This window comes from Hyla sarda, chromosome 1 (assembly GCF_029499605.1).
Source record: "Hyla sarda isolate aHylSar1 chromosome 1, aHylSar1.hap1, whole genome shotgun sequence".
Taxonomy (NCBI): domain Eukaryota; kingdom Metazoa; phylum Chordata; class Amphibia; order Anura; family Hylidae; genus Hyla; species Hyla sarda.
In genome coordinates, this window is record NC_079189.1 from 129,866,988 (window position 1) to 129,880,147 (window position 13,160).

Consider the following 13,160-nt stretch of genomic DNA (forward strand, 5'->3'; position numbering starts at 1 on the left):
CACTCTTTTGATGACATAGTAGGGGATGGTCCGAGGAAGACTTCCATTTCCCAATTATACCTAGCTTTACGGGGGAGACTTTTAAAATTCGACCCAAAACGCCTGTTTACCACATGGGAGAGATGGACTGGGGACCCAGACATTCATGAGACTATACTTACGGGATGGGAAGCGGTTTGTAAACAGGTTATCAATGAACGATGGAGGGAGACCTATTTTAAAGTTTCCCACGCAGCCTTGTACGGCTTTAATATCCCACCGTCGCCTTGTTTCCCTGAGCGTATAACACACTGCCCCAAATGTCTTACACCTATGACAAATCTTTTTCACGGGATCTGGGACTGTGCTCACTCGGCTGGCTACTGGCGCTCGATCTGCTCCTACATCAGAGACCACTGGCGGGTAAGTCTTCCTTTTACGGTTCAGACCCTTATATTTCACCAGCTTCGTCCTCCGGAGGAGGATCGGACGGGGATCCAGAGGATCCCTAAAATAATACATGTGGTCTTGTTGGTTGCTCTCCGATGCTTGTTTCTCCGGTGGTTGGAGGACCGGGTACCGGACCTGCAATTATTGATAACTCAATTGAAGTTCTTTTTAGGGGTAGACAGATTGGATGCTGAACGCCATTGCAACTCTGGCACGGCACGTTTCTTCGAAAAGTGGACACCGTTCATTGTTACACACTATAATCCCCGGGAGGTAGCCGACATTGTATATCCTTTTAGACACACCACATGGTACCTTACAGAATCATTGAAAGGGACGCTGGGGACATTACAGCTTCCTGATTCAGTTTAGACTGTAAGGATTAAGCTTATTGAATCCTTGGGGAGAGAGGGAATCCTGCATCACTTCACTACAGCACCTCAGTATTTGTCATTTTTAAGACAGTTATTGCATTGTATGTTGGATCGCGGTCCGTTATTTTCCCAGATGGGGATCGTGATATTTCTGATATGTTTTTGTGTTATTCTGAAAATGTTGAATAAAAATATATTGCAAAAAAAAAAAAGCTTGCACTATAAAGATATACACAGCAAGGGTCCCATCTACTTAGCTTTTAAGATGAAATGTCAATAGAATAGAGGATCAATATTGTCTTAATTCATATGGAAATGTGAATTTATTTTAAAGCTGCAAACCTGTAAAGCGGGTGTATTCTAATTACTCTAGTGAGCTGAGCTGCAGTAACCCAGCATGGCCACTATATTATTATGGAGCTGTCTGTTTGTGGCTGATGCAACTGATTGGCAAGGTGACTGAACACATATATATACTGACATGAAAATCTAATTGCACCTCCCCCAAAGCAGATGTCAGGCATTTTGGATTTCAAGTACAGGATCACAGGAGATAGCTGTCAGCTGAACGAGCATTTGGCCTACAGCTATTTCATATAAAATGTCAGATAAGAGAAGATAATAAATTCTGGGGTGTCTATACCTGTAAGGAGGGGTTGATTTGAAAATACTCCCATTAGTTTAACCAACAAATAGCAAACAATAATGTAAAAATTCTAATGTTTAGACCCCGCTTAATCACTAGAATGAGTTGGAAGAGAAGCACACAGCTGAGCACATCTCTCCCCACTTTCTGTGCATGTCACAGACAATGGTCTTATAGACTGATATTGCAAGTCCGTCTGGGTCATGTGGCATGTGACCCCAAAGAGAAAGCACTTAACTTTCTCTTCTCCTACCACCATTGAGACATGGCAATAGTTGTTATTGGTCGGAATCTGGGTGTTCAGACCCCTACCGATCACCCAGATTCCGACAACAACTTCTATAACAACTTTGACAGGTCTCAACAACAGGTCAAAAGTTTTTTAAAGTTAAGCCTGGTTCACACAGCTTGAAATGTGTGGAATTTCTGCCCGGAAAACATGGGAGAATGTTCAGCACATCTGAATAATCCAGTTGACAGTATTTTGGTCAGTATTTTAATCCTGTTCAAAATACTGTGAATATTACTGTTCAAAATACAGTGAGCCCAGCCTTAGTGTGAAAATGTTGCTGGTATTTGCACGCTATGTCTCATATGTTTCCTTTTAGGTTCATTAATCAGATGTATGTCTGAAGAAAAAAAATATTTTACAATTTTCAGGTATTTTTCAGTTTTGAAAAAATTCCCTTTGGGTGACAATTTTGGAGATATACACTTCCTACCTGCACTGTCTTTGTAGATTGTGCAGCAATGTGTGTGCTTCATGGAAGCTTCAATGAATGGCAGTATTATTGCTATTGGCAATATTATTGAATGTTATAGTCTCTAAGCAATAATGGAGACTAGCCTTACCTTAAAAAGAATCATATCTGTATTTGTATATGGTGTTCCTGTCATGCCTTGTGTGGTAATGATGGGGTGTGTGGTGCAGGGCAGATGTTTTTGCCCTAGGGTCAGATGGTATTGATGCCTTGTGTTTGTTACGCCAGGGACTGGTTTAGCATTAACCACCCGAAGGTATACCGCTGGATCCTAGGCTAGGCATGGGGGCAATGAAGACACTGATGCCAAGTTACGGACAACGGTAGCTTTACTGAGGGTAGACAGTTGTTACAGACTATGCAGTACAGTTAGGGCCCAAGGAGGTGATTGGAGACACAGAAACCTTGCAGGTTTGCTGGGATTTGTAGTAGACAGGAGAATTTAGTGCAGGCCACTCTGGATAGACAGAAGACTTGACTGACTGGACTGTGACTTTAGCTTACTTTGCACTTGATTTGTGGCTGCAGGACTTGACTTGTAGCTGCAGGACTTGACGTAAGGCCTCCAATGTTCTGGACACACACAATAAGACAACTTGACTGCACTGGACCTCAGGAACACGAGAGAGAAGCTAGCTCCACCCAGGGGTTATATGGGGGAGAATAGAAGGGAGCCCATAGGTCACCTTTGGGGTCAGCTTGTCACTAGTACCTCCTGGGCAACAATCACATGGTACATTTATTAAAGATACAACACACAATATAATAAACAACATATTTACATAGGGGAAACAACTGCAGGGTGCCTTGGGGACACTGAGGGACACTGCCTGACAGGGCAGGAAAGGTACCGGGAAACACCATCCCGAACTGGGCACCACACCTTACATAGGCCTTGAGATGTACAATAGAACTGTCATTATACCCTGCCCTCTTCTGACAATGTGATGACTTTGTGTGCATAGAAGCAAAAATGTTAAATGCTTATGATAAAAAGACAGATTTTAATAATATGACATTTTTGCATAACACTAAATATGTCATGAGCCCTTCTCCAACAAAGCAAATGGTAATGATGGTAATAAAGCATGCTGGGTTAGTCAGAGCATGTAAAAATGTACTTAATGGTTATGTTCACATACATACTGTATATGATTTGATGCTGTGGATTTGACAGCCTAAAATCCCCAGGATCTAAACTGCAGCATATACAGTACAGACCAAAAGTTTGGACACACCTTCTCATTCAGAGTTTTCTTTAATTTCATGACTATGAAAATTGTAGATTCACACGGAAGGCATCAAAACTATGAATTAACACATGTGCAATTATACACATAACAATAAAGTGTGAAACAACTGAAAATATGTCATATTGTAGGTTCTTAAGTAGCCACCTTTCGCTTTGATTACTGCTTTGCACACTCATTCTCTTGATGAGCTTCAAGAGGTAGCCACCTGAAATGGTCTTCCAACAGTCTTGAAGGAGTTCCCAGAGATGCTTAGCACTTGTTGGCCCTTTTGCCTTCACTCTGCGGTCCAGCTCACCCCAAACCATCTCGATTGGGTTCAGGTCCGGTGACTGTGGAGGCCAGGTCATCTGGCGCAGCACCCCATCACTCTCCTTCTTGGTCAAATAGCCCTTACACAGCCTGGAGGTGTGTTTGGGGTCATTGTCCTGTTGAAAAATAAATGATGGTCCAACTAAACGCAAACCTGATGGAATAGTATGCCGCTGCAAGATGCTGTGGTAGCCATGCTTTTTCAGTATGCCTTCAATTTTGAATAAATCCCCAACAGTGTCACCGGCAAAGCACCCCCACACCATCACACCTCCTCCTCCACACCAGCAGACCTGTGAAGTGAAGACCATTTCAGGCGACTACCTCTTGAAGCTCAACAAGAGAATGCCAAGAGTGTGCAGAGCAGTAATCAAAGCAAAAGGTGGCTACTTTGAAGAACCTAGAATATGACATATTTTCAGCTGTTTCACACTTTTTTGTTATGTCTATAATTCCACATGTGTTAATTCATAGTTTTGATGCCTTCAGAGTTAATCTACAATTTTCATAGTCATGAAAATAAAGAAAACTTTGAATGAGAAGGTGTGTCCAAACTTTTGGTCTGTACTGTACATTACATGGGAAGATATCCTTACCAATGTCTTCCTACTCATTTTCACATTAGTTTTCATTCTGTTGAAAGCAATAAAATGCATCAATCGGGAGCAATTTCAAATGATATCTATCCATCTCTTTAGCACCCTGCTCTGCTGAGGATGAAATAAAATCACCTTTATTTTTTCACTACATCTGTGTGCTACGGTCTTGTCTATTTTGGATATCTATCTCTTTATCTATCTGTCCTAATATATATGGTTACAGTCCAGGATATTTTAGCGTTAAGTCAATTAACTTCAGATTCAGAGCCTTAATCTGTATGCTCCTCACATTACTATAATACTTCGATAATTATAACATTGAAGTCTTCAGTTCAGACTTTGCTGTTCTACCCAGTAATTAAAACTAATGGACACAGCATGGATAAAAGTGAGGACAGAAGATACAATTCTACATACTTATCACACCTATTGTGCTAATCTTGTTTTGTTTTGCAGAATGACAAATCCCCTGGGCGTTCAGCAAGTCGATCAAGCAACATTTCAAAGGTATGTTAAAAATATTACCTGTTCTTCCTCTTGATAGAGGACACTAAGGTGACGTACATCATTTATTGTACATTATATGCATATCCTGTATGTCATCTGCAGGCTTCAGTTAAACATTTTTTTTCCTGACTTTAATTAGAATGATGCACTGCCAATCTAACTTGCACATGTCAAGCTTGTAATGCGGCATATTGCTTTCATGTTATTCAAACTATCTACCCAAGACAATAGAACAAATATGAAGACGGGATAAATGTTTCATGTCTCTGTTCTCATTTGAAATTCATGAGATGCGACTGATGACAAGTGTTTAGAAATACATTAATTTATGCAAACTATTAGCCATTTTTAATACAGTATATACATGTTCACACACTGCAAGAATGCTTTGGCAGTTGTGGAATGTCTAATCTGCAAAGAAAGAATGTCAGAAAAATAATACATGAATTAAACATGCTGTGGGATAACTACAAAGTGTAAATAAATGAATAAACACATTAGTAGAAAGCTTTTCTTTCCTTTGACTGTCAGAACAGAACATAACACGACATAGCTTTACATTATTATCTATTGTACTTTTAAGCAGCAAAGTCACATTTTGAATATAAACTAGGGGTGCAACTACAATTCATAGGGTGCTGTAAGCAATTCAGGGATGGGCATTCCCATCTTTTGACTGCAAATGGCAGTGATGTATACAAAAGTACACAAAGTACACAAAGTACAAAGCTGAGCTGCAAAACCAGAAACAACCCAAGACCAGGTATTATTTCGTGAAGAAAGCAGCCATGTCTTTTAATCTTGTTTATGTGCGCAGAGCATCAGTTGAGTAAAAGTGTCATATAGTAGATGAAGAAAAACAAGAAAATTCCGGCACTCTTGTAATGCTTTTAAATGTTCTTTACTTGAGTCTTTGCATATACAGCATATGTTATATAGCAGAATGCAGTTGAGAAAGGTGTCTTGCCGGAACGTGGGCTGCTATATAACATATGCTGTATATGCAAAGACTCAAGTAAAGAACGTTTAAAAGCATTACAAGAGTATCAGGATTTTCTTGTTTTTCTACTATTCACCTATCCGCGGGCACCGGGAGTTAACTGCAGTGCTGACCTATTGTCACGATTCGGCTGGCAGTAGGTGGATCCTCTGTGCCAGAGAGGGATTGGCGTGGACCGTGCTAGTGGACCGGTTTTAAGCTGCTACTGGTTTTCACCAGAGCCCGCCGCAAAGCGGGATGGTCTTGCAGCGGCGGTAGCAACCAGGTCGTATCCACTAGCAACGGCTCAACCTCTCTGACTGCTGAAGATAGGCGCGGTACAAGGGAGTAGACAAGAGCAAGGTTGGACGTAGCAGAAGGTCGGGGCAGGCAGCAAGGATCGTAGTCAGGGGCAACGGCAGGAGGTCTGGAACACAGGCTAGGAACACACTGGGAAACGCTTTCACTGGCACGATGGCAACAAGATCCGGCAAGGAAGGGAAGGGGAAGTGAGGTTATATAGGGAAGTGCACAGGTGAATTCACTAATTAGAACCAGGCGCCAATCAGCGGCACACTGGCCCTTTAAATCGCAGAGACCCGGCGTGCGCGCGCCCTAGGGAGCGGGGCCGCGCGCGCCGGGACAAGACCGACGGAGAGCGAGTCAGGTACGGGAGCCGGGATGCGCATCGCGAGCGGGCGCCTGCCGCATAGCGAATCGCATCCCGGCTGGGAGAGGTATCGCAGCGCACCCGGTCAGCAGGTCTGACCGGGGCGCTGCAATTGCGAGAATGTTGCGAGCGCTCTGGGGAGGAGCGGGGACCCGGAGCGCTCGGCGTAACAGTACCCCCCCCTTGGGTCTCCCCCTCCTCTTGGAGCCTGAGAACCTGAGGACAAGACTTTTGTCTAGGATGTTGTCCTCAGGTTCCCAGGATCTCTCTTCAGGACCACAGCCCTCCCAATCCACCAGGAAATTTTTTTTTCCTCTGACCGTCTTGGAGGCCAGAATCTCCTTCACGGAGAAGACGTCAGAAGAGCCGGAAACAGGAGTGGGAGAAACAAATTTGGGAGAGAAGCGATTAATGATGAGTGGTTTAAGGAGAGAGACATGGAAGGCATTGGGAATACGGAGAGAAGGAGGAAGAAGGAGTTTGTAAGAGACAGGATTAATCTGGCACAAGACTTTGAAAGGACCAAGATAGCGTGGTCCCAGTTTGTAACTGGGGACACGAAAGCGGACATATTTAGCGGAGAGCCATACCTTGTCTCCGGGCGCAAAAATGGGGGGAGTTCTTCTTTTCTTATCGGCAAACCTTTTCATGCGGGATGAAGCCTGTAAAAGAGAATTTTGGGTCTCTTTCCATATGGTGGAAAGATCACGAGTCACTTCATCCACAGCGGGCAAACCAGAGGGCAAGGGAGTAGGGAGGGGGGGAAGAGGGTGACGGCCGTACACCACGAAAAATGGGGACTTAGCAGAAGATTCTGAGACTCTGAAGTTGTATGAAAATTCGGCCCATGGTAGAAGATCTGCCCAGTCATCCTGGCGGGAGGAAACAAAATGCCGTAAATAGTCACCCAGGACCTGGTTAATTCTTTCTACTTGCCCATTGGATTGGGGATGATAAGAAGAAGAGAAGTTTAATTTAATCTTGAGCTGTTTACAGAGGGCCCTCCAGAATTTAGACACGAATTGGACGCCTCTATCCGAGACGATCTGTGTGGGCAAACCGTGAAGACGAAAAATGTGTACAAAAAATTGTTTTGCCAACTGAGGCGCTGAAGGGAGACCAGGAAGAGGAATAAAATGTGCCATCTTGGAAAATCGATCAACGACCACCCAAACAACAGTGTTGCCACGGGATGGGGGTAAGTCTGTAATAAAGTCCATACCAATCAGAGACCAAGGCTGTTCGGGGACAGGCAGAGGATGAAGGAGACCAGCAGGCTTCTGGCGAGGAGTCTTATCCCGGGCACAGACAGTACAGGCCCGCACAAAATCAACAACATCCGTCTCCAGAGTCGGCCACCAATAGAAACGAGAGATGAGTTGCAAGGACTTTTTGATGCCCGCATGGCCTGCGAGGTGGGAGGAGTGACCCCATTTGAGAATCCCGAGACGTTGGCGTGGAGAAACGAAGGTCTTCCCTGGAGGAGTTTGCCTGATGGAGACTGGAGAAGTGGAGATCAGACAGTCAGGAGGAATGATGTGTTGCGGAGAGACCTCTACTTCCGAGGCATCCGAGGAACGAGAGAGAGCATCGGCCCTAATGTTCTTGTCGGCAGGGCGAAAATGAATTTCAAAGTTAAAACGGGCAAAGAACAACGACCACCTGGCCTGGCGAGGATTCAGCCGTTGGGCAGACTGGAGATAGGAGAGATTCTTGTGATCGGTGTAAATGATAACTGGAAATTTTGATCCCTCCAGCAGATGCCTCCATTCCTCAAGTGCCAATTTAATGGCCAGTAGTTCTCGATCCCCGATGGAGTAGTTCCTCTCCGCCGGAGAGAAGGTCCTAGAAAAAAAACCACAGGTAACAGCATGCCCAGAAGAATTTTTTTGTAGAAGGACCGCTCCAGCTCCCACTGAGGAGGCATCAACCTCCAATAGGAAGGGTTTAGATGGGTCAGGTCTGGAGAGCACGGGAGCAGAAGAAAAGGCAGACTTGAGCCGTTTAAATGCGTCTTCCGCTTGGGGAGACCAGGACTTAGGATTGGCATTCTTCTTGGTTAAAGCCACGATAGGAGCCACAATAGTGGAAAAATGTGGAATGAATTGTCTGTAATAATTGGCGAACCCCAAAAAACGTTGGATAGCACGGAGTCCGGAGGGGCGTGGCCAATCTAAGACGGCAGAGAGTTTATCTGGGTCCATTTGTAGTCCCTGGCCAGAGACCAAGTATCCTAGGAAAGGAAGAGATTGACATTCAAACAGACATTTCTCCATTTTGACATAAAGTTGATTGTCTCGAAGTCTCTGAAGAACCATGCGGACATGCTGGCGATGTTCTTCTAAGTTGGCAGAAAAAATCAGAATATCGTCCAGATACACAACAACACAGGAATATAAGAGATCACGAAAAATTTCATTAACAAAGTCTTGGAAGACGGTAGGGGCGTTGCACAGGCCAAAGGGCATGACCAGATACTCAAAGTGTCCATCTCTGGTGTTAAATGCAGTTTTCCATTCGTCCCCCTCCCTGATGCGGATGAGATTATATGCACCTCTTAAGTCCAGTTTGGTAAAGATGTGGGCACCTTGAAGGCGATCAAAGAGTTCAGAGATAAGAGGTAGGGGGTAGCGGTTCTTTACCGTGATTTTATTAAGTCCGCGGTAATCAATGCAAGGACGTAGGGAGCCATCCTTTTTGGACACAAAGAAAAATCCAGCTCCGGCAGGAGAGGAGGATTTGCGGATAAACCCCTTTTTTAAATTTTCCTGGATGTATTCAGACATAGCAAGAGTCTCTGGGGCGGACAGAGGATAAATTCTGCCCCGGGGTGGAGTAGTGCCCGGGAGGAGGTCAATAGGACAGTCAAAAGGCCTGTGAGGGGGTAAAGTCTCAGCTTGCTTTTTGCAAAATACGTCAGCATAGTCCATATAAGCCTTAGGGAGACCGGTTACAGGGGGAACCACAGGGTCACGGCAGGGAGTACTGGGAACCGGTTTAAGACAGTCCTTGAAACAAGAAGTACCCCAGCTCTTGATCTCTCCTGTGGACCAATCAAGGGTTGGGGAATGGCTTTGAAGCCACGGTAGTCCAAGGAGAATTTCGGAAGTGCAATTGGAGAGGACCAAAAACTCAATTTTTTCGTGATGAGGTCCGATGCACATTAGGAGGGGTTCCGTGCGGTAACGCACGGCACAGTCCAATCTTTCATTGTTAACACAATTGATGTAGAGGGGTCTGGCGAGACTGGTCACTGGGATGTTGAACCTGTTGATGAGAGAGGCCAAAATAAAATTTCCTGCAGATCCGGAATCCAAGAAGGCCTTAGTAGAGAAGGAGAAGGTAGAGGCAGATATCCGCACAGGCACAGTAAGGCGTGGAGAAGCAGAGTTGACATCAAGAACTGTCTCACCTTTGTGCGGAGTCAGCGTACGTCTTTCCAGGCGGGGAGGACGGATAGGACAATCCTTCAGGAAGTGTTCGGTACCGGCACAGTACAGGCAAAGATTCTCCATGCGGCGTCGTGTCCTCTCTTGAGGTGTCAAGCGAGACCGGTCAACTTGCATAGCCTCCACGGCGGGAGGCACAGGAACGGATTGCAGAGGACCAGAGGAGAGAGGAGCCGGGGAGAAAAAACGCCTCGTGCGAACAAAGTCCATATCCTGGCGGAGCTCCTGACGCCTTTCGGAAAAACGCATGTCAATGCGAGTGGCAAGATGAATGAGTTCATGCAGGTTAGCAGGAATTTCTCGTGCGGCCAGAACATCTTTAATGTTGCTGGATAGGCCTTTTTTAAAGGTCGCGCAGAGGGCCTCATTATTCCAGGATAATTCAGAAGCAAGAGTACGGAATTGGATGGCGTACTCGCCAACGGAAGAATTACCCTGGACCAGGTTCAGCAGGGCAGTCTCAGCAGAAGAGGCTCGGGCAGGTTCCTCAAAGACACTTCAAATTTCCGAGAAGAAGGAGTGTACAGAGGCAGTGACGGGGTCATTGCGGTCCCAGAGCGGTGTGGCCCATGACAGAGCTTTCCCAGACAGAAGGCTGACTACGAAAGCTACCTTAGACCTTTCAGTAGGAAACCGGTCCGACATCATCTCCAAGTGCAGGGAACATTGTGAAAGAAAGCCACGGCAAAAGTTAGAGTCCCCATCAAATTTATCCGGCAAGGAAAGTCGTAGGCCGGAAGCGGCCACTCGCTGCGGAGGAGGTGCAGGAGCTGGCGGAGGAGATGATTGCTGAAGCTGTGGTAGTAGCTGCTGTAGCATCACGGTCAGTTGAGACAGCTGGTGGCCTTGTTGCGCTATCTGTTGCGACTGCTGGGCGACCACAGTGGTGAGGTCGGCGACAACCGGCAGTGGAACTTCAGCGGGATCCATGGCCGGATCTACTGTCACGATTCGGCTGGCAGGAGGTGGATCCTCTGTGCCAGAGAGGGATTGGCGTGGACCGTGCTAGTGGACCGGTTCTAAGCTGCTACTGGTTTTCACCAGAGCCCGCCGCAAAGCGGGATGGTCTTGCAGCGGCGGTAGCAACCAGGTCGTATCCACTAGCAACGGCTCAACCTCTCTGACTGCTGAAGATAGGCGCGGTACAAGGGAGTAGACAAGAGCAAGGTCGGACGTAGCAGAAGGTCGGGGCAGGCAGCAAGGATCGTAGTCAGGGGCAATGGCAGGAGGTCTGGAACACAGGCTAGGAACACACTGGGAAACGCTTTCACTGGCACGATGGCAACAAGATCCGGCAAGGAAGGGAAGGGGAAGTGAGGTTATATAGGGAAGTGCACAGGTGAATTCACTAATTAGAACCAGGCGGGACAAGACCGACGGAGAGCGAGTCAGGTACGGGAGCCGGGATGCGCATCGCGAGCGGGCGCCTGCCGCATATCAACTCGCATCCCGGCTGGGAGAGGTATCGCAGCGCACCCGGTCAGCAGGTCTGACCGGGGCGCTGCAATTGCGAGAATGTTGGGAGCGCTCCGTGGAGGAGCGGGAACCCGGAGCGCTCGGCGTAACACCTATTACTTACCTTCATATAGAAGATCTTCTGCATAAATATAACTCATATAGTGGAGCTGTTCATCTCTTCTCTTAAAGAAAAGAAACAGTGTGAGTTGCTCTCAGATTTGGGCCCTAGGAGTTTGGCTACTATAGATACAGTAATAGCCATGTTAGTAAATGTTTTATTTTTTTTTTTTTTTTTTTATGTTCAAGCTTTAAGCTATTGATACAGAAGTCCTGGCTCCAACCCATATCCAAACTCTTCACTGTGACCTATGGATACTATTGGATATCAAACTTTTTACAATGCAACATACAGTCCCATTGTTTACAAAAAAAGGACATTGATAGCTTGAAGAATTATTATCTTAGCCATTATTAGTTAGAGGAAACCCCATTCACTTGATGTGAATAACCATTAGATTTGATGTGGATTTCGGCACAGAAACCTCACCAAAATACAGGTTAGCTTCAACTGTGTGACTCATACAGATACACTGATTTAAATAGATCTATTCAGGATATAGAATTCTATATAGTGAACAATTTGTTGTAACATAGTAGAAAAACACTGTATGAGCTCCTTAAGATATATATCTATAAAGTACAAAGACCTCTGCAATGTATTTATCAATTTTGATACTGATTAACACACTAAAGCTGAAAATCAGAATGCACAAATAACAAAAGTATTGAAATAAACTGTGAACTCTATTAAATCAGAAAACACAAGATAACAGGAATGAGTTTATTAGATTATATCTACACAGTTCTCTACATGCCCAGTCTTCATACTTCATTTTTGTAAAGCATACCTTTATAAAATCATTTGTATGATCCATCCAGAGTCCAAAATGTTTTATGTATGATCTTTTTTATCAGTTATAAAATTTTGCCACTCCTGTTCTCAAAGACACATGTAGAGCAGAACCTGCTAATGAGATTTGGTGCATGTAATTCTGAGAATCTTGGCTTTTCAATACTTAACAGTGCAGCAGCATGCCCAGATAAGTGCCAGTACTAGCACAGTCTTAGCAGTTACCAGCTTGCTATTTATATTTTCATTATGTTCTTACTATGTTACCAGATGATACAGTGTTATGTTACCATGGCACCACCCACTACAAGGCAGGTGGGCATTTGTATTATTTTACAATACTGCTTAACCCCTTAAGGACTGAGCCCTTTTTCACCTTAAGGAATCAGCCCTTTTTTTTCAAATCTGACTACTGTTACTTTAACCACTTAGGGACCATGGGCGTACAGGTACGCCCTGACATCCTGGTACTTAAGGACCAAGGGCGCACCTGTATGCCCGTGGGAATTTCGGTCCCTGCCGCGCTTCAGGTGGGGACCGGGCCAGGATAACTGCTGATATCTATCTGCAGGCATCCCGTGCCAATGCCCAGGGGGGTCCTGAGACCCCTCATGTTGGCGATTTGCAGCGATTCCGGTCATACGGGTCACATGGGACCCGGTTACCAAGAGTTAGATGGTGATTGGTGGTGTAGTATACACCACCAATCACCTCTTGTAGCTAGGGGGATGTGGCGAATGCGTCACCCCCCTCCCCCAAGAACGCTGCCATTGGTCGGACCAATAGCAGCCAGCAGAGGAGGGGTTAATGTCCCCT

At 45.4% G+C, this 13,160-nt stretch overlaps 1 protein-coding gene across 2 annotated transcripts in view; it reads left to right on the top strand.

Annotated features, from left to right (window-relative positions):
- Nucleotides 1-13,160, top strand: part of MARCHF1 (membrane associated ring-CH-type finger 1) — a 383,459-nt gene that overhangs the window by 84,935 nt on the left and 285,364 nt on the right. For both annotated transcript variants that reach the window (XR_008889453.1, XM_056561343.1), the window contains exon 2: nt 4,828-4,878. Coding sequence is in view for 1 of the 2 variants with exons in the window: in XM_056561343.1 (XP_056417318.1) it covers nt 4,828-4,878 (51 nt within the window). In the remaining variant the exon portion in view is untranslated. The remainder of the gene's footprint in view (nt 1-4,827; nt 4,879-13,160) is intronic.